At 57.0% G+C, this 19,035-nt stretch overlaps 2 protein-coding genes across 3 annotated transcripts in view; one reads left to right on the top strand and one right to left on the bottom strand.

The window, feature by feature from the left end:
- STX1A (syntaxin 1A) overlaps positions 1-13,269 on the top strand; it is a 73,321-nt gene extending 60,052 nt beyond the window's left edge. Inside the window, exons 6-10 of the mRNA XM_064166104.1 lie at positions 1,749-1,857; positions 7,148-7,221; positions 7,518-7,655; positions 9,306-9,416; positions 9,995-13,269. Coding sequence (XP_064022174.1) covers positions 1,749-1,857; positions 7,148-7,221; positions 7,518-7,655; positions 9,306-9,416; positions 9,995-10,072 — 510 coding nt within the window. The 3' untranslated portion in view covers positions 10,073-13,269. The remainder of the gene's footprint in view (positions 1-1,748; positions 1,858-7,147; positions 7,222-7,517; positions 7,656-9,305; positions 9,417-9,994) is intronic.
- On the bottom strand, positions 13,204-19,018 carry BUD23 (BUD23 rRNA methyltransferase and ribosome maturation factor). 2 transcript variants are annotated; one of them, XM_064166106.1, is made up of 12 exons: positions 18,957-19,018; positions 18,834-18,871; positions 18,463-18,558; positions 17,863-17,945; positions 17,674-17,770; positions 16,754-16,850; positions 16,375-16,425; positions 15,758-15,843; positions 15,525-15,570; positions 15,164-15,222; positions 14,038-14,127; positions 13,204-13,912 (listed from the first exon to the last, which is right to left on the bottom strand). In XM_064166106.1, exons 1-12 carry the CDS (start codon positions 19,002-19,004, stop codon positions 13,858-13,860), a joined length of 846 nt encoding a protein of 281 aa, XP_064022176.1. In that variant the 5' UTR covers positions 19,005-19,018; the 3' UTR covers positions 13,204-13,857. The 2 variants fall into 2 exon arrangements, with proteins under 2 accessions (XP_064022176.1, XP_064022177.1); XM_064166107.1 differs by lacking the exon at positions 16,375-16,425.
- Between the last annotated feature and the right edge of the window lie 17 nt (positions 19,019-19,035).

Below are 19,035 nucleotides of genomic sequence, written 5' to 3' on the forward strand. Positions count from 1 at the left end.
GTGTACCAACACAGGGTAGAGGAACAGCTGAGCTCCAGTGTGCACCAGGAACATCTGACCCTGCAGAGATGCTGCATTGCTCTGGTCCTTGCCTGCCTAAAGGCTTTGAGAGCTGCTCTGGGGGCGTCTGACCCTGCAGAGATGCTGCATTGCTCTGGTCCTTGCCTGCCTAAAGGCTTTGAGAGCTGCTCCGGGGGCATCTGACCCTGCAGAGATGCTGCATTGCACTGATCCCTCCTCTGCATAAAGACTCTGGGAGCTGCTCCAGCTCAGCAGGGCTGAGTTCAGCTCTCTATGAGCTGTAACTGTCTAAGAGTGAGCTCAGGCCACGTTGGTAGCTGTGAAAGTCCTAGAGGGGGAACACTCATTGGGGGTTTTTTCACCATGTCAGTTTCTTCATGTGTGATCATTTCTGATTGTCCTCTTCTCCTCTTTTTTCCACCATCTCCTCTCCTTTCACCTTCTGCCATTTCTGTGTCTCCTGTTGCTCCCTACTGCTTGAGTTGTGCTGCACAAGCAGCCCATGGGGTGAGGTTAGAGTAACACAACCTTCTTCTCCCCACAGCAGTACTGCTCCCAGCTTGCACACACCTGACACATCCAGAACAGGCAAGTTGGATGTGGCCAGTCACTCACATGCTGTTGCTTCTGCTGCAGGGTTGAAGAGGTACAGGAGTGTTTCATGCCTGACACACTATCAGAGCTGCCTTTGCTTGAAACTGTGCCCTAGATTTGCCTTCTCCAGAAAGGCAAACCAGCCCTGCAGAGAAGGACTGGGGATACTGGTGGGTGGCAAATCAGATACGAACCAGCAACGTCCACTTAGAGTTCAGAAAGCCAAGTGTCTCCTGTGCTGCATCACCACCCCGTGGCCAGCAAGTCGAGGCAGGAGATGTTCGCCTTCTGCTTCGGGCTCCTCAACCCCTCCTGGAACACTATGCACATCTCTGGGCTCCCCAGCACATGGTGAACACAAACCTGTTGGAGCAGATCCAGAGAAGGCCACAAAAATGGTCTGAGGACCTGAACACCTCTGCTGTGGAGAAAGGCTGAGAGAGTTTGGATTGTGCAGCCTGGAGAAGGGAAGGCTCCAGGGCAGCATCACTGCAGCGGTGCTGAGTTAACAGTTGGGACTGGAGGATCTTATAGAATCATGGAATAGTTTAGGTTGGAAGGGACCTCAAAGCTCAGCCACTTCCAACCCCCTGCCATAGGCAGGGACACCTCCCACTAGAACAGGTCGCTCAAAACCTCATCCAACCTGGCCTTGAACACCTCCAGGGAGGAAGCATCCACAGCCTCCCTGGGCAACCTGTGCCAGTGTTTCACCACCCTCACTGTAAAGAACTTCCTAACATCCAGTTAAATCTCCCCTCTGCCAGTTCAAACCCATTACTCCTCATCCCTGTCATTGCAAGACCTTGTAAATGGTTCCTCCCCAGCCCTTCTGCAGGCCCCCTCCAGATACTGGAAGGCTACTCCAAGGTCTCCTCGAAGCCTTCTCTTCTCCCGGCTGCAGAGCCCCAACTCTCTCAGCCTGTCCTCATAGCAGAGCTGCTGCAGCCCTCTGAGCATCTTTGTGGCCTCCTCTGGACTCGCCTCAATGGTTCCATGTCCTTCTTGTGTTGGGGGCTCCAGAAGATCTTCAAGACCTTTTCCAACCAGACCAGCTCTGTGATTGCAGCAGGGGGGGGGCAGGTCTCTGCCTCGCACCGAGCCCTCACTGTCTCCTCCTCTCCCCCCTGCAGCACTCGACGCTGTCGCGCAAGTTCGTGGAGGTGATGTCGGAGTACAATGCCACACAGACCGACTACCGGGAGCGCTGCAAGGGCAGGATCCAGAGGCAGCTGGAGATCAGTGAGTAAACATGGAGGGGAAACACAGCTGGGTGGTGCACACCACGGAGGTCACCTCCCAGCCAGGAGGAACCAGAGCACCAGGGGGTTCCTCTTGGCTGGGAGGGGGATAAGTAAGCCTGGGAGAAGCCAAGGCCCACGGAGCAGGGAGCAGGGAGGTCATTCTGCCCCTGTACTCTGCACTGGTTAGACCACACCTTGGGTACTGTGTTCAGTTCTGGGCCCCCCAGTTTAGGAGGGACATTGAGATGCTTGAGCGTGTCCAGAGAAGGGCGACGAGGCTGGGGAGAGGCCTTGAGCACAGCCCTACGAGGAGAGGCTGAGGGAGCTGGGATTGGTTAGCCTGGAGAAGAGGAGGCTCAGGGGTGACCTTATTGCTGTCTACAACTACCTGAGGGGTGGTTGTGGCCAGGAGGAGGTTGCTCTCTTCTCTCAGGTGGCCAGCACCAGAACGAGAGGACACAGCCTCAGGCTGTGCCAGGGGAGATTTAGGCTGGAGGTGAGGAGAAAGTTCTTCCCTGAGAGAGTCATTGGACACTGGAATGGGCTGCCCGGGGAGGTGGTGGAGTCGCCGTCCCTGGAGCTGTTCAAGGCAGGATTGGACGTGGCACTTGGTGCCATGGTCTAGCCTTGAGCTCTGTGGTAAAGGGTTGGACTTGATGATCTGTGAAGTCTCTTCCAACCCTGATGATACTGTGATACTGTGTGTGTGTGATGAAAAGAGATTCTTGTGGATAGTCTTCTTGTCAGAGAGTCACCAGTGGCTTCTGTGCTCAAAATGAAGGAGTCTGGATCCTAGTCCAGGCAGTTTTAATCTCACAAGCAAATGGGTGTGAATAATAAGGTGGGAAGTCAAAGATGGTGTCCTTGATGGTCACCTGTGGGAATGTCCATGAGCTGGCAGATGCTGGGTGGTCTGGGTGCCAGTGGGGTTTCTGTGGAGGGCTGGGAGGAGTCCTGGCTGTGCAAGCCTTTGTTATGATGTGTAATAATAATGGAACTGTTTGACACTGGCTGAATGGAGAGGGTGACTGGCATGAGGCTCAACAAGAGCCTGACGTTCAGTGTAAAGCAGGATGAGTGTGTCACTGCAGCAGCTGACTCATTTGGCAGCCAGTATCATTCTCCAGGTGATACTCAGCCACGGGGCTGGTTTGTGATGTAAATTGGAATTTAAGGTATCCCTGTGTCTGCCTTCCAAGAGAGGAGAAGATCTGAAAGGACTGAGCCCAGGTCCCTCATTATCAGCAGGCCTGAAAGAAACCTTCCTCTTGCTTTTCTCCTCCTGGGTTGGAAAGACTCTACCACCCTGCTCAAATCACAGAGATAAATCAAATGATCCTTCTCTTTGCTCTGTCCATCCTGCCAGGCTGTCAGTGCCTGACAGTGCTGATGGGGTGCAAGGAAAAGGCTGCCCAGGACTCACCATGGTGCAGTGGGTGGTGCAGGGGAGGTGTCCTAGCTAGTGATGGTTAAGGGACCTGCTTGTCCTTCAGGGTGGAGGTGTGGAGCAGATGCAGGATGGGCTCTGTGCTGGGAGAGTACAGTCATGTGCCCAGCCCCTTGCAGAAGCTGGTTCTGTCAGCACAGTGGGAAATCTCTTCTGGCCTTATTGTGACCTTATTGTGGTCTTTCAATATCTTAAGGGGATCTACAAAAAAGATGGGGAAGGACTTTTTTAGGATATCAGGGAGTGACAGGACTAGGGGGAATGGTGCAAAGCTGGAGATGGGTAGGTTCAGCCTGGACCTGAGGAGGAAGCTGTTGAGCATGAGAGTGGTGAGAGCCTGGAATGGGTTGCCCAGGGAGGTGGTTGGGGCTCCGTCCCTGGAGGTGTTTAAGGCCAGGCTGGATGGGGCTGTGGGCAGCCTGATCTAGGGTAGGGTGTCCCTGGGCATGGCAGGGGGGTTGGAACTGGCTGATCCTTGTGATCCCTTCCAACCCTGATTCTATGATTCTGGCAAAAAGGCTCATCAAAAGCAACAGTTGAGTGCTTCCTGGGCAGAGGGCTCTGCCTGTCCTGGGCACCTTCAGTCTCTGCTGCTTTGGAGACTCTTGCACAGGCTGCTTTGAATGGAGCCCAGCTGGGATGTGATGACTGCACAAAGCTCTGTGAAATCCTCAGCTCTTGTTTTGAGCTGATGAATCCAAAGATAGAAAGCGCCGGGAGCTCTGACAGCAAGACAGTCAATCAGGTTCTGAGAGTAAGAGAGCAGGGACTTCTCAGCTGCTCTGGGGATGCTCCCCAGCACCCAGTGAGCTTCTCCATCCTAATCACATCTGCTTCTTGCTCTGCAATTAGGGCAGACACAGAAGAAATGGTGAGGTAGTGTCATTGCCCAAGGCCATAGGTACCCCCTGGGATGCCCCACGGCCCTTGAGATCTGCCCCTTCTCTTTGTGTAGGCACCACTGTGTCTGTGTGCACCTCAGCGACCCTCATGGTCACCCCTGCCCATCCAGCACATGCTGGGCACGATGCAGAGGATGTCCTCTGCTCCCTCAGTGCTTCAGCCTCAGCCTTAATTGTTGCCCTCACCCTCCCTTACTCGTTCTGCTCCCAAACCCACTGCGATCGCAGATGCTGTGGAAGGATCACAGGGTGTGCTTCTCCTGGGCTTGGTGGTGGCAGGACAGACGCTCATTTGCTGTCCTCTGGCTGGACCATGCTTCCCTGCAGCAGTATCTCCAGAGCAGCTGCGAGGAGCTCTGCTCCCCAGCTCTGAGCCTCTGTGGTGGGAGATGTCACTCCCTTCTTTTATCCCCTCTGTTTTGGCTGCTGTGAGAAGTGACATCTTCAATCTAATTAGGTTTCACTCCCAGAGAACTTGGATTTGAAGCTTGGAGAGGAGCTTTCTGTGGTGGGTGTGCAGCTTTGAAGACATGGAGGTGCCACACGGGCACTGCTTGTTTTTGTGAACGCCTTTGTTATGTGCGAGACCAAGGAGCCAAAAATAAAGCATCTGCCAGCTCCAAAGGCACTGCCAGAATCCATCAGCCCCCACCCCACCGTGTGACACCAGGTTAACTGCTGTGCAAGCTGTGGATGCATCCCAAGCTCTCCGTGAGTCTGGAGAGTGCTCCAACCCTGGTGACTCCTCCAGGCAGCCCTAGGATGAGTGCTGAAATGGGCTTACTGAGGATTCCTGTGACACTTGCAGCTCAGGAAGGACCACAAGGTTTATCTGAGCAAAAAATGCCTCACTGAGTGAAAATCCCAGAATCCCAACGTGGGTTGAAAGGGACTTCTGGAGATCATCTAGTCCAAAATCCTCTGCTCACCCAGAGCTGATTGTGCAGGATTGCAATGTCCAGGTGAATCTGGAATCTCTCCAGAGAAGGAGACTCCCCAACCTCTCTGAGCAGCTTGTTCTGGGGCTCCAGCACCCTCACAGCAAAGAATGTTCTCCTCAGGTTCAGGTGGAACCTCCTGGATTCCACTTTGTGCCCATTGCTCCTTGTTCTGTCAATGAGCACCTCTGGAAAAAGTCTGGTCCCATCCTTTTGGCCTGCACCTTTAGCTAGTGATGAGCACTGAGATCTCTTAGTTGTCTCCAGGCTCAACAGCCCCAGGTCTTTCAAACCTCTCCTCATAAGGAGGCTCCAAGCCCGTCAGAATCTTTGTAGCCCTAATGCATGTTCAGTGCTGGAAGCTGGTTCCTGCAGCCTCCTCCAGATGGGCAGCAGGGGTCCTGAGGGCCAGGGTAGTGGATGGCAGTTTGTGCCATGGTTGGCAGGCTGAAACCTGCTCATTCCAACGCCACTGCAGGCAGTGCTAGAACTGTCTGGGCTAGGGGATGCCAAGGAGGTTGAGTCTCTTACACCCATTAGCTCTAAGTGCATTGGTGGATGGGGCAGCAAGATCCATCCCTCCATGAGCTGAATAGATTTGTACCTAGTGAGGGCTTCACAGGCAGATCCCGACAGAGATCCCAGGCTCAGGAAAGTGCCTGTGCTCAGTGGCTCCAGCCTGAGCCCTGGCTGTTGCTCTGTGGGTGCTGGTGCAGCCCTGCTGCAGGAGGAATGGGTGCTGCAGCCACAGGAGTGTGGCAGAGCCACAACGAGCTCAGCTGTGGCGAGTTTGACTGCTCCAGCCCCAGGTGCCTGAAGTCTTCTCTATTTATAGAGCGTCTGGCATGCAGAACTGGGCAAACTGGCATCAGCTGGCTGATGAGTGTGAGCTGTGACACTGGAAGCTTCCCTGGGAGCTTCCCCAGGGCTCTGCATGCCCTGACAGAGCTGCTCCTGCCCCATCCCCTGGCAGCTAGTCCATGGGGATGGTTACTCCATCCAGCAGGGCATCAGAGGGCCAAGGACTGTGGACAGTCTCCTTGTTGGCTTTGTGTCTCTGCCTCTGGTAGCCCTGCTGCACCACAGCCTGTGCACTGCCTCTCACTCTGCTCTCTTTGCCAGCTCAGGGGTGAGTTTGCTTCTCTTACCCTGTGCTGCAGCTCCCTGTGATGCTCCGTACTGCTTTGCTCATTGGCAGAGCTTCTCCACCCCAGGAAGCTTTCATTTCTAGGGATGCCAAGTAAGAGGCAGGTGTGCTTTGGAGCTCTCTGGGGAGGCAGAGGTCCAGCTCTCACGATTTTCCAGAGTTTTGCCAAGTTTCAGGGCAGAGGTTTTTCCCAAGGCTCTTCTCTCTTTGAGGTCACCTTGCAGTGACTCAGTCCTTTCATTCCCACTTTTGGCTCTGCAGTAGCTCTGTGGTGATGTGGGCAGCAGATCAACATCTAGCACACTTTCATTTGATTTGATTGCTGTTGAGGAGCTAATGACAGCCTTTCAAAGCAGGAAACCTGGCCAAAAGGCAGTAGACTCCCTGGGAAGTCCTCTGGGATCCTGCAAGTTGGTTGTATGGCTTTGGCAAGAGTTGTGCTGGACAGTGTGGGCGAGATGCAGCTTCTGGGCCTTAAGCTTTGGCTCAGCATTAAAGCAAGCTCCTCCTAAACAGCTTTGGCCTTTGGCCAAGCCTGCACTGGCTGCCTGGTTGTTAATCTCTTCAGTGTCTTCGCTCTCCTCCTTCACCTTGCTGCAGCTTTTACCAGCCCCATGCTCTGCAACAGGGGAATGGGGCAACCAGGAGGTGGTGGGCAGATGGATTTTCCTGGGTGGCCTTGGCCAAACTGGCAGGTTGACAGTGGGGGGGTTGCAGGGCTGGGTCAGAGCCAGGCTGTGGGATTTCAGCCCCTCAAACTACCCAGTGTACTCTTGGGAGATGCCACCGAGGCAGCAGAGCAGTGCAGCAGGGCTGTGGCTTGTAGCTGACCTGTGTTGTTGTGCCTTTTGCAGCTGGCAGGACCACCACCAGCGAGGAGCTGGAGGATATGCTGGAGAGTGGCAACCCTGCCATCTTCTCCTCTGGGGTAAGCAAAGCACAGGCTAAAGCTGGGCCTCTTGACCTGGAGGGGCTGCCTGGTGGACACACAGCCACAGTGGGCCCAGTATGGGAATGATGAGCACAGCCCATGCAGGAGATGGGAACTGGGTGCTCAGGCTTGGCCTGAGGATGCTGCCCAAGTGTCCTGGCCAGAGGGTGGGGTGGAGGTTTGCTGCAAACTGCCTAGGTGGGCTGGCTGGAGGGTCTCTAGGGCTCTCTTGGTGACCCTAATGCTGGCATCTAAGAGGCAGCATGATGCTGAGTGCCCCTGTCTTCTTGCAGATCATTATGGACTCAAACATCACCAAGCAGGCACTGAATGAGATTGAGACACGGCACAGTGAGATCATCAAACTGGAGAACAGCATCCGGGAGCTGCATGACATGTTCATGGACATGGCCATGCTGGTGGAGAGCCAGGTAGGGAGACACTGCAGCCCGGTGGCCTGCTCACCTGGGAACACTGCAGGGTGATGGGGCTGCTGGCAGTGCCCTGCCTGCCTGGGTGCTGAGGGAAAAAACTGCACCTGGGAGTGATGTGGCTCCCACTGGAGCTGAGCTGGGCTCCCTGGGGACAGAGCCACCTGGGGGCTGCCGTGTGCCTGGGCTGGGAGGTTGGTGATGGGCCCTGGAGGAGGGCAGTGGGTGGCTGCCATGCAAGCAGAGATTTCCCCACCCTCTGGGTGAGCTCAGGGTGCTCCCAGCCTCAGTGGTCCTGCCGGGCCACCCTTGGCTCTGGTGCCGGCCCCTGGCCCTTCAGGCAGGCACACACTCTGGTGTCTCTGCTCACCCCCCTTCTTGCCTGCCATGCTGCCATGGCCCGAGGAGACATCAGTGACAGGTAAAGCCCCACCGGTGCTGCGTGCTCCGCTCCGCATGGCTGCACCCTGCATGTCTGCGGCTCTTGCATGGTGCCTGGGGGGCAGAGGGGCAAGGGTGGCCGTGGCATGGCTGTGTTGGTGCTCAGTTTCGGGGGACAGACACAGGGCATTGGCACGTCCCTGCCTTGCTCTAAGGGCTAGACCACATCAGCATCCTGTATAGAGTGGGAGGCTCCAAGCTGCTGGTACCAGGAGCAGAGGGGTGTCAGGCTGGCAGCAATGCTGGCATCTGCCTGCTCTGCCCACTGGACATATGGCACAAGTGGGAAGGAGAAACCACAGCTTTAGGCAAGACAGGGAGCAGGAGGGAGCCTGCTGCTTTGGGGGTCTTAACACCAGAGCACCCCTGGGCTTGCAGGGCTCGTCCTCCCCATGCTCTGCAGTAGACTGAGAAACAGGACTGTAAGCCCTGCTTCTGCAGCCCAAATTCCCTCTGTGCCATGTGGGAGGGCACTGGGCTTCAAGCCACCCATCCCTGCCAACTGTTGGTTCCATCAACGGTCAGACTCTTTCTCCAGCTGCTGCAGAACCTGGTTGCTTCACCATAGAGTCAGGATGGGGACAAAGGAGATGGGCAGGCTAGAGAAGTTCACTCCAGTCGGAGTCTTCAGAGGATCTCCTTCCCCATGCCACCCCTGCAACTAGGGACACAGAGAGAGCAGGGCAGAAGACTCTGCAGACCCAGCAGCCTGTCCTCTCCAGCCTCACTCTGGGGCTTTCTGCTCTCAGCAGGTGCTTGTGTGGATCAGAGCAGCCACTCCTGCATGTGCATGATTCTGTGAGCATCTCACTTGGCTCTGCTGGTGCTGTCCTTGCTCCCCTGTCGTTCTTCCAGTCTCAGCAGCATGCAGCGTGGTGTCAGTCCTTTGTGGCTTTGCTGTCACCTGGCATACTAGACAGAGCGACCATCAGGTCAAGACTGGGCTGGGGATCTGCCTTGACCCTCACCTTTGCTTGCCTCCCTGTGGGGATACGCAGAGGTCTCAGCCCTCTGGGACAGAGCCTGTGGTCTGGACCCCCCCATCCCAGGGCACCTCGGGGCACCCACTGCCTGCAGACAACTAACAGTCCTCCTCTGTGCCCTGCAGGGCTGCGGGCAGGGTGACATCCGCACGGTGCTGGGGAGCAGCAGAGCAGGAAGGAGCTTAGGTCCGCGCACGGGCGCCTGGGCTGTGTCCCCGCTCTGCAGGGCGAGATGATCGACCGCATCGAGTACAACGTGGAGCACTCGGTGGACTACGTGGAGCGGGCAGTGTCGGACACCAAAAAGGCAGTGAAGTACCAGAGCAAAGCCAGACGGGTGAGTCTCGGCTCCGGCAGGGCTCTGGCATCCCCTGCCCACGCTGGTAATACCTCCATCCCAGGGGCACCCCCTGCCTGGCACCCCCTGCCTGCCCCACTGCCTGCTTAGGGGCGCAGGCAGCATGGCACTGCTTTATCCCACACCGCTGGGTGCAGCACAGGTCCTGCTGGTGGCACCGGCTGAGGCAGAGCTCCCTGGCATAAGCTGTGTGAGTGCTGAGGATGGGCCCTGGGGCAGTGGTGCTGCTTGGAGGCAGGAAAAGGGACAGGTGTTGCCAAAAAAGAGAAGAGGCATGGGCCAGTCCGATGCTGAGCGCAGTGCCAGCTGCCTGTCCCAGTACCCACATCCGGCCCTCAGGAACCTGGAGGCCACCAGCTCAGCAGAGCATCAGGGTGGGGCTGAAGGTAGACCAGGGTTGCCCCTCTGGCTCCCGGTGCTGCTCCAGCCCCCAACCATGGGCAAACAGGAAGAGGGCAGACCACAGCCCCCCAACCCTTGAGGCCAGCCTGGCCTCACCCACTCACGCTCCCCTCTCCCCTCTCTCTCCCTGCCGCCCTGCTGTGCCACCCGAGCAGAAGAAGATCATGATCATAATCTGCTGCGTGATCCTGGGTATCGTCATTGCCTCCACCTTCGGCGGGATCTTCGGCTAGACTCACCCCACGGGACTCTTTGCGTGCCATGGACGGAGCCGCGCCGCGGGGCCGCAGCCGGGCCGGAGCGAGCGGCGCAGCCCCGGAGCCTCCCAGCAGCATTTCAGTTTCTAATGCATGGTTGTTTGTGACGCTGTGTGTGCGGTGCGGTGCGTCTGTGTGGAGGGAGCGCCGGCCCCGGGGCGCAGGCAGGGTGCAGGGGTCGGGACGGTGATGGGCCCGAGGGCGACCCGAGGAGGGGAACCCAAGCTCTCATCACTGCTCCAGCCTGGGTGGCTGGTTGGGGCCAGGCTGGGGACGCAGGTGCTCTTGGGCACTGCTGCTCCTCCTGTGCTGGGTTAGTGACGGCTGAGGAAGAGGAGGGACCGATGAAGGGTGTGAGGGGTCCTTGGGAGCACAGCACCCAGTCAGCCTCCCCCAGCTTCCCCATCCCCTCCAGCCAGAACTGTCCTGTCTGTCCAGCTGCATCTGTGCTTGCAAACATCTTTCCTTGGGCTGCTTCTCTCTCGGGGCCCTTTCCCAGGGGTGCTCTCTTGCCAGGCTCTGTCTCCCTCCCTCCTTGCCCAGGGCTCTGCTGCTCTGCTGACAGCCGGGCTGCCTGCCCTGGGCAAGCCTATGCCCTGGTGTGGGTGCCAGGGGCTGGATGTGTTGCTGCTGGCGCTGAGTGGCTGATGGAGCCGTGTGGGATGAGGAGCTACTACCCAAGTCATCACAGATGTGTGGGGATGGGGACAGACCACTCGAAGACCTGTGCTGCACCCTGGTGCTGGCCTGGCAGGGCAGGAGTGCACAGGTACTTTAAGGTCAGCATGTTTCACGGGCTGCTTGCCCTGCACTGAAGCCTCATTGTTCTGTTCTCAGCCCTGCACAGGGTGGTCTTACCTCATACTGCCCCCAGGCCTGGGCTCTGGCCAGTGGAGCTGGAGGCTGGCTCAGATTCTCTCAGCCCCCTGCAGCATTTGCCTGGGAGTAGGGCTGCTTCCAGACTCACTTCTCCAGGCAGGCACCCACACCTCGGGGCTGGAAGCAGTTAGGTTTCTCCTGTTGTGGTCCCAGGAGCAGCCCTTACTGCATCCACCCCCTGCAAGCTAGGAGCAGCAGCCTTCCTCCTCCTTTATCCTACCAGCTCTTGAGCAGGGCACTGCCTGACTGTTCCATCCGGCTCTCTGCCACCTCTTGGCATCTGCCTGCCCCTCCTTGCACAGTGCCCTTCTGCCTGCTCCTCCCTTGGGCTGTCCAGCGAGGCACCTGCACTTGGTGGCATGCTGTGGGAGCACCTGGGTGCCCTCTGTCATACCCACTATTTGTATACAACCACTGTGGGGTGACCTGAGCCTGCTGGCAGCTTGGAAGGGCCCTGTGTTGCCACTGCCCTGTTTTCCTCAGGCTGGGGGTGGGCAGGACTCTGTCCTCACATTCCTCTGGAGACTCCAAGGCCCCAGCTGGCCCACGCACATGCCAAAGCACCACAGAACAGCCCAGAGCAGGATGGACACCTAGGGCCAAGCTCACAGGCAGAGACTGGCATAAGTTCAGATGCCAGCAGCACAAAAAGGGCACTGATGGCAGTAAGTACTCCAGCTGCAGGCAGAAATATCACCTCCCTGCGCCCACCAGGTTGAGGGGCTGCACCACCCTGGCCGAGTGCTGTCACACGGGTGCTAGCCCAGTGTGTGGTGGGCACAGGGTGAAAGGCAACAGGGCTGTAAAGACCTGGTGCTGCCTTCCCCAGGTGCAGCCCTGCCCGGCAGCAACCCAGACACGGATCTTTCCCTGCCACTGTTTTTACCTGAGGTCCCAAAATACAAACCCTGACTGCATTCAGCTGCCCTTGGGAAGTGTGTCCAGCCTCATCCCAAACTCCTAGCAGGTGTGGCCATGGAAACAGCCAGGACTGGAGCCCTCTTGCTTCACAGTCCCGTGATTGAGGTGAGCCAGAGGCGCTGCAGCCTGTGTGCAAAGGGCTTGGGGCACCAGCAGCCCTGCAAGCAGCAGGCTGGCTCTGGAGCACCCTCTCCAGGGCAGGAAGCAGGCATGGGCAGGGTCTTTGGCAACAGGAGGTGATGGCACAAGTGTCTACTGCTCCTGCCCCTGTGCAGCTCCCTGCCACCACAGTCTCTGCTCTGCACTGGGCCCCTCCTCTGGGAAGCAATAACACTGCTGGCAGGGCTGCTCCTGGGCAGGCAGCAAAGGCACCCCTCAGGCGCCCACCCTGCAGCCATGCCCACTGCTAGCACAAGGTGACTTTTTCTGTCGTTGTTTTTGTTTTGTGGCACAAGCTCACCTACCATCAGGGCTGTGGCCCACTCCTGCCAAGGCACAAGGCCCAGAACAGCACTGGTGGGATTCTGGCACTTGCTCCTTCTTTGTTGGTACCACCAGCGCCAGCAGCCCTCCCCCCCTGCCCCCAGCAGCAGAAGCCAGATGGGGCCACAGTCAACAACTCTGCCAGTGGCACTTCCCTGGAGGTCCCACAGGCAGTGGTGGTGCCAGGCCATGACACGAGGGAGGCCGAGGAGCAGGCTGCCACTGCTGCCCCACAGGCAGGCTCACGCTGTCCTCGCTGCGAGGGGAGGGTGTTTTGGTGCAATAATTCCCCCCTGCACTATGGGAAGCCCCCTTCAGTTCAGCTCCTTTTTACCTATCTGTCGTTGCATGTACAAACCAAATCACCAAACGTGTGGTTGTGCTTTGGGAAGACATTTCACTTTTTCTTTCTAGCCCCTTCCCCCACCTCCCCCAAAATCCCCAGTTCGCCCCAGTCCCCTGCCACCCTCAGCCCGCTTGTCCTTTGAGTTCCACCACCTCTGTCCAAGTGCCACCTGCCCTCCCAGCGCCGGGAGCCTGCCGCTGCAGTATTCCACGAGCAGTGTGGGGCATGCACAGCTTGCACTCGAACTGGGGATTGTTTCTTTTGTAATTAATGTACTTGAAGGCTTTCCGAGCCCCCCCCCGCCCCCCCGTGGAGTTGTACTGTTGCTGTACTGTGAGCTAAGTGTCCTTGTTTTCTATGTGGATCTTGACCCTGGCTTGCTCTGTCTCACTGGGCTGGATGACACTCTATGTTGCCACTTTCCTCCTTCACCTTTTTCCTCCCCCTCTCTGCTAGCCTCCCTTTCTCCTCCCAAAGCTTTGGGTGCAAAACAGCTTCCCATTTTGTGGAATTTTTATGTAGAATAAACATTTGTAACTGTAAAGCTCTAGCTGGCACCTCACTGTTTCAGGGGAAGGGAGGAGGTGCTGGGGAAGCAGGATGGGGATGTAGAGGATGTAGACATCAGCATCATATGAGCATATACAGGGTGGGCCTGATGAGAAGCACCCACCAAAGGAGTAACACCTCTGCCAGGAGGAAGGTCTGCCCTTATGGGCCACACACCTTTGTGCTGCCTGCCTCCTGCCTGCAGGCAGAGGGGAAGCTGGCAGGGTGCTACATTCCTACCTCTGTGCTGAGGGCAGGACACAGCAACACTTCTGACTTGTTGACTGTTTAGTGAGGCTATAGGACCTAATGTTCTGGCTCACCTGGAGCTCCAGGTGGCTCACAGCAGTCACAGGAAAATAAGCAATGCAGACACCAAGTGGCCAGTGCACTGGCTGACACCCTACCTTCACCAGGGAAACAGGGCTGGAAGCTTTGTCGTTGGGCAGCATCTGAGCCAGTTTACACCTTTGAGAGCTACAATGGTCAGTCCCAGGCCTGGCATGTCCATCTGTGCCATCCACAGGCAGCTTGCTGGAAGGAGCACCAGACCATCCTCCAGGCCAGCAGTGTCCAGAACAGTTCAGAAGCGAGGACGACGCTTCCGGCCTGTGTATTTGGTGTCTGCTCGCACCTCCCTGTGGAGAAGAGCAGCAGCAGCTGAGCACAGCTCACCTGGGAGGGCAAGGGAAGAGGGCTCACGCCAGAGTCTGAACAGGTGGCAGCAGGCCAGAGCAGCAGAGGCAGCCTCAGCTGAACTCACCTGCCCTGTCGCCGCCTGCGCTCCTTCTTCTCCAGGATCCAGTCTCTGCTTTTCTTCACGGACTTGCCCTTGGCGTTTCTGAACCGCGTCCTGCACAGAAAGCAGACAGCAGCTGGAGGGGCACTGAGGTGAGGGGCAGTCTGCTGCCCTCAAGGAAACAACCCAGAACTGGGCAGCACACTGCCTTATAAACCCAGCAGGTACCCCTCCAACCACCCCTGGGATGAAAGAGGCTCAGCCAGGACAGGGGCAGGTGGACAAACAGTCCAGCTCCAGACTCACTGCAGCAGGAGGCTGCACCCAGCCCCAGCTCTGAGCCATGGCTGCAGCAGGCTAGCACCCCCCTGCCCTGGCTGGCACAGCAACAATATGCTGGGATCTTGGGGGAATGTGAGCACCTTCCCCTTGGCTGCTCTACTTCAACTGAAGCAGACAGAGCCTCTGGCTTCCCAACAAGTTGAGGGTTCTGCTCCTGCCCTCCAAGACCAAGTATCTCCTGGACTACACAAGCAGAGAACAGCAGTGTAAGAGGCAGGAAAACATGGCAGCCACAAGCTCCTGGCAGCCACGACGACTTTCCTCTGGGTTTTTTGTTTTCTGTCTCTCCCACTAGGCTGCAAGAGGGGCTCCTTCCTGCACCACTGCCATGGGTAGAGACCTGGCCATCAGGAGAAACGCCCCTTCCCAGGCCACAGCTAAACAAAGAAAGGGACCACTAGGCTTTAGGCACAGCAGTCTGCCCACCCACAGAGAATCAGCCATCTTTGGTATCACCAGCACTGGCAATGTGCCTCCTCCCATCAACCACAGGCACTGAGCTGGAGAGCCAAGTGCCAGACAGAAAGTGCACCTCAAACAAGGCTCAGCTGCAGCTCTGAAGTAAGCAGCAACAGCAGCCTCATGACACCACAGCAAAGCTCTCCAAACTAACCCATTCTGTTCCTTGTGCCTGGGGCCCATCAATCAGGTAAAGCCCAGGTGGGCTGCCAAGGGTCCTCACAGTCCCCTCCCTTCAGTCTCTTCTCCCACAGCAGTGCTGTAATCCTCAGTCAGCAAACCCCAGCCCATGCACTGCCCACACTCCTTGCTCCCAGAGAGCCTGCAGCTTCACCCCCCTACACAATACCTCTCATTGGTGAACTTTGCCTGGTGCACCTCTTCAGCAGCACACTCAGTACCAAGGCCCTGAAAAACAAAATGAGAAGTTTGGTTCTCCTCTGGAGCAGACAGAGCTAACAGTTATGGCATCTAAATTAAGGGGAAGCCAGGGCTCTGCAAAGGGAAGGATGGGAGCAGGAACAAACTGGTCTTCCAGGAAGTGTGGCAAAGAAACCAGATCTCAGGGAGAGCAAAGGTTGGTGAGACTGACAGCAAAATGAAGTCATATCTGCACATGCACTGCTGCCTGGCTCCTGCTCTCACTCACAGCTTTCCCACATCACCCAGCAACCAGGAAGGCAACTCCGGGGCCTTGCAGAGCTCCTCACCTTTGGTAATGTGCCAGATGTCCCAACAAAGAGACAGAGGAAGAACCTGAAACAAGAAGAATAAGGAGCATGAAGCTGGGACTCAGCTTGCAGTTTCCAGTCCCTGCTGGGGAATATGCTGCACCATCTGGCCAGGACTGTATCAGCAGAGAGAACCACATGGACAGAAAAAAAAATCACTGCCAAACCCAGGCCTTACCCCAAACAGACACACACAGAGACACAGGACTCACTTCTTGGCTTTGGCACTGTTGGGGTAATCTACCACCATGCCCCCAGTAAAGCCAGCCCTCATGGCTTGGGCTGTGATGAGCTCCAGCTGCAAAACAAAGCATATACAGAAGTCATCCACCAGCAGTGCCCAAGCGACCTCATCTCCACCACAGCTAACTGCACAGGTCAAAGATGGCTCTGCTGAATTGTGCACCAGACTCCTGGTTCTGCATGTGGACACCATTTGGACACCAGTTCACTGCCTGCCTTTGGTTGTCCCTGCTTCTCAGTCTACCCTGGTTCAGTCAGTGCAGCAGGCTCTCTGCATTTCCCAGCCCTAGGGAGCTACAGTGCAGTGCTTATTGCTACAGGCCAGTCTTCAAGTTGTACAAGGAGGGGAAAATCCAGGACATTCAGATGGTGTCCTGCCAATTTCTGTCAGGCTCAGCCCAAGACAATCTGTGAAGCAAAAGAAATGGCACAGGGCATTCTCCTTACAGACTTTTGGGGGTTCCTGAAGAGCTTTACAGATGGCAAGAGGGGCAGAGACATAGACCCAATGTGAAAGATGATGGAGGAGCCCCATTCAGCACAAGACACAGCCTGTACCTCTTCCCCACCAACTGCTGTCCTGTACCTGTTCTGGGTTCTCAGGATACAGCTGCAGGACGGCTCGGGATCCTCGGGCCTACAGGAAATAAAGTCACTCACAAACCTGCCTCCAGTCCCTCCATTCCCAGGCACTAGTGCCCACCTCCCCAAAACCTCCTGCAGAACTCTCCTAGGAGTTGCAGAGTCAGCTACTCTACTGCACAGCAAGGCACAGGGGTAACAGCAGGGATCAGGGAAGTAGAAGACACCAAATGGGCAGGCAGAGAAATAGAGAAATGGGTGCTCCTGTCAGGCCTCCATATCAGAGCATCCTCTACTCATCAGTCTGACTTAAAACATCCTGCTAAATGCAACAGGGAGTGTAAAATCATGCAGAGGCCTGACTAGGAGAGCATGACACTTACCAAGGCACTATATAGAGTGGAGAAGAATCGATAGAGGCGCTTTGGTGGGCTGTGTGACTTCTTATCAGCATTACAAAGCCACTGCACTGCAGAAATACTGAGGAAGAAAACAAGACCCTTGGGACACTGAGCCACTGATTCTTTCACAGAGCCTGCAACCACCCTCTGAGCCTACTTACAGCACTAAGCATGTACTAGGCTCTAGGGAAATGGTTTAATTTTCTCCCTGTAGGAGCCTTCCTCTGGATACTCACTATGCCAAAACCAAACGAGGCACAGTAGTTACTCAAGCACAGAAGAATCAGGCCAGAGGCTCAAGTAACTCATGCTTAGCTGTGGCCCTTGCATGGCCTTGCAGGCTCTGCCAATGAGTAAACCAAAACAGAGCATTCTGGTCATGGTGTAATGCCCACGGTGGTGTTGGGCTGGTGGTTGGACTCAACACTCTTAGAAGTTTTTTTCTCAATCAAAACAATTCTATGATCAGCAACACACAGCCCCTCTCTGAAGTACTCTCTAAGCAGAAATCACCTAGCTCTTCAGCCCCACACCAGCCACCAAACCTTTCATCCAGGGACTGATTTTGCAGCTGAGCAATAGTACAGACATACTTTCTGTTCTCCTCCTTGGAGCATGTCTCAATGCTCCTGACCATATCTTCAACTTTATTTACTTCAATAAACTTCCCAGCCCACCAGCACACCAAAGACAAGCACCCCTCAGGAAGCAGGTGTCAGAAGCTGCTTCTACAATCCTGACACTCAGCAGCTGGTCTCAGGGAGGTGGAGTCTGGCTGCACGGAGCAAAGAGAGCAACAGGTGAGGGCAGTTGTGCTCATCAGACAGCATATGCAGCCCACGTGAATGGAGGGTGCAGGTGTGTGGAACATCAAGAGAAACTGCTTATGGCCACCATCTCACCTGATACAGCCATCAAACATGCCAGGCCTGAAGGGAATGCCATGACCCACGTCTGCAAGGAGAAGGTCTCCTTCCACCTCCCTCTCCAGAGCCACATCTGCACAAAACAAAGCACAGCTCAGGCAACCAGCTCACACCTTTGGGGGCCACCTCTGAGGTGAGGGTGGTAGAGAAGGAGGGCCTGCTTACCCAGCATGGCTGAGCTGATGTCCATGCCAATCCAGTAGTGACCCTCTTCAGAGATGTAATCCCCACTCAGCCCAGAGCCACAGCTTAAGGGAGGAAGGGGAGAAATCACAGGGATCATGGAGCTGGTCTGAAGGTGACACCAGTCAGCCACAACACCACAGCAGCATATCCTTCAGCTCACAACAGAGACATCAATGCCATAGGGACTGGAGGTGCCCCACTCCCCAGGACCCACCCAGCCCCAGCGCCACAGCTACTCAGCTGTGGAACAGTGAGGGCTGGAAGGGACCTCTGGAGACCCTCTGGCCCAATCCCCATGCTAAAGCAGGATCACCGAGATCAGGGTGCAGCTATGTGTCCAGATGGGTTTTGAAAGTCTCCAGAAGAGACCCCACAGCCTTTCTGGGCAGCCTGCTCCAAAGCTCTGGCACTCGCACAGCAAAGAACTTGTTCCTTCTAGCCCCATCCTCTCGTCTCCCGTCCTTTAGCTGTCCATAGGCACCGGTCAGACCCCCTCCCGTTCTCCCCGTTTCCAGGCTAAAGAGCCCCGGCGCTCTCAGCCGCCCTGCGGGCCACGACCCCGGGCAGGACCCCGCTCACCCCACGTCCAGGAGGAGGCACGGCCGGTCCTCGGGCAATCCCAGCAGCTCCACAGCTCGCTCCGACATCTGCGACTGGATCTCCACCACCCGGGAGCTGCAAGGCACGGCCAGGGCAGCAGGGGCGGCCAGCGGCAAGCCCTGCCACCGCCTCCACCGGTCCGGTTTCGGCCCCTCCTCGGCCCCACCAACACCCTCGCCGCCGCTGCCTCCACCACATGGCGCGGCCAGCCCTTCTCAGGCCTCACGGCAGGACAGCCCCATCCCTGGCGAGCTCCCCTGCCGTCCTCCCACGACGAGGCACCCCCTCGGCCCCCGCCACCGCTTCCCGGCAGGAACCCCCCGCATCCCGCAGCTACCGTCCCGCCGTACTTCTGAGTGTACTTCCGCGCCTCGGCCTCATCGTAAAACTGCAAGGAGACAGAGACGACAGCGGTGAGGCGCAGGGCCCCCGGGGCGGCGCGGTGCTCCCGGGCCTCCCGCCGCGCCGCTCACCAGCTCGGGAGGCCCGCGGTGCTCGGGCCGCCGCCCGCCGCCCGCCATGCCGCCGCCTGACGTCACTGCGCCGCGCCGC

Source organism: Pogoniulus pusillus, chromosome 27, assembly GCF_015220805.1.
Source record: "Pogoniulus pusillus isolate bPogPus1 chromosome 27, bPogPus1.pri, whole genome shotgun sequence".
Classification (NCBI taxonomy): domain Eukaryota; kingdom Metazoa; phylum Chordata; class Aves; order Piciformes; family Lybiidae; genus Pogoniulus; species Pogoniulus pusillus.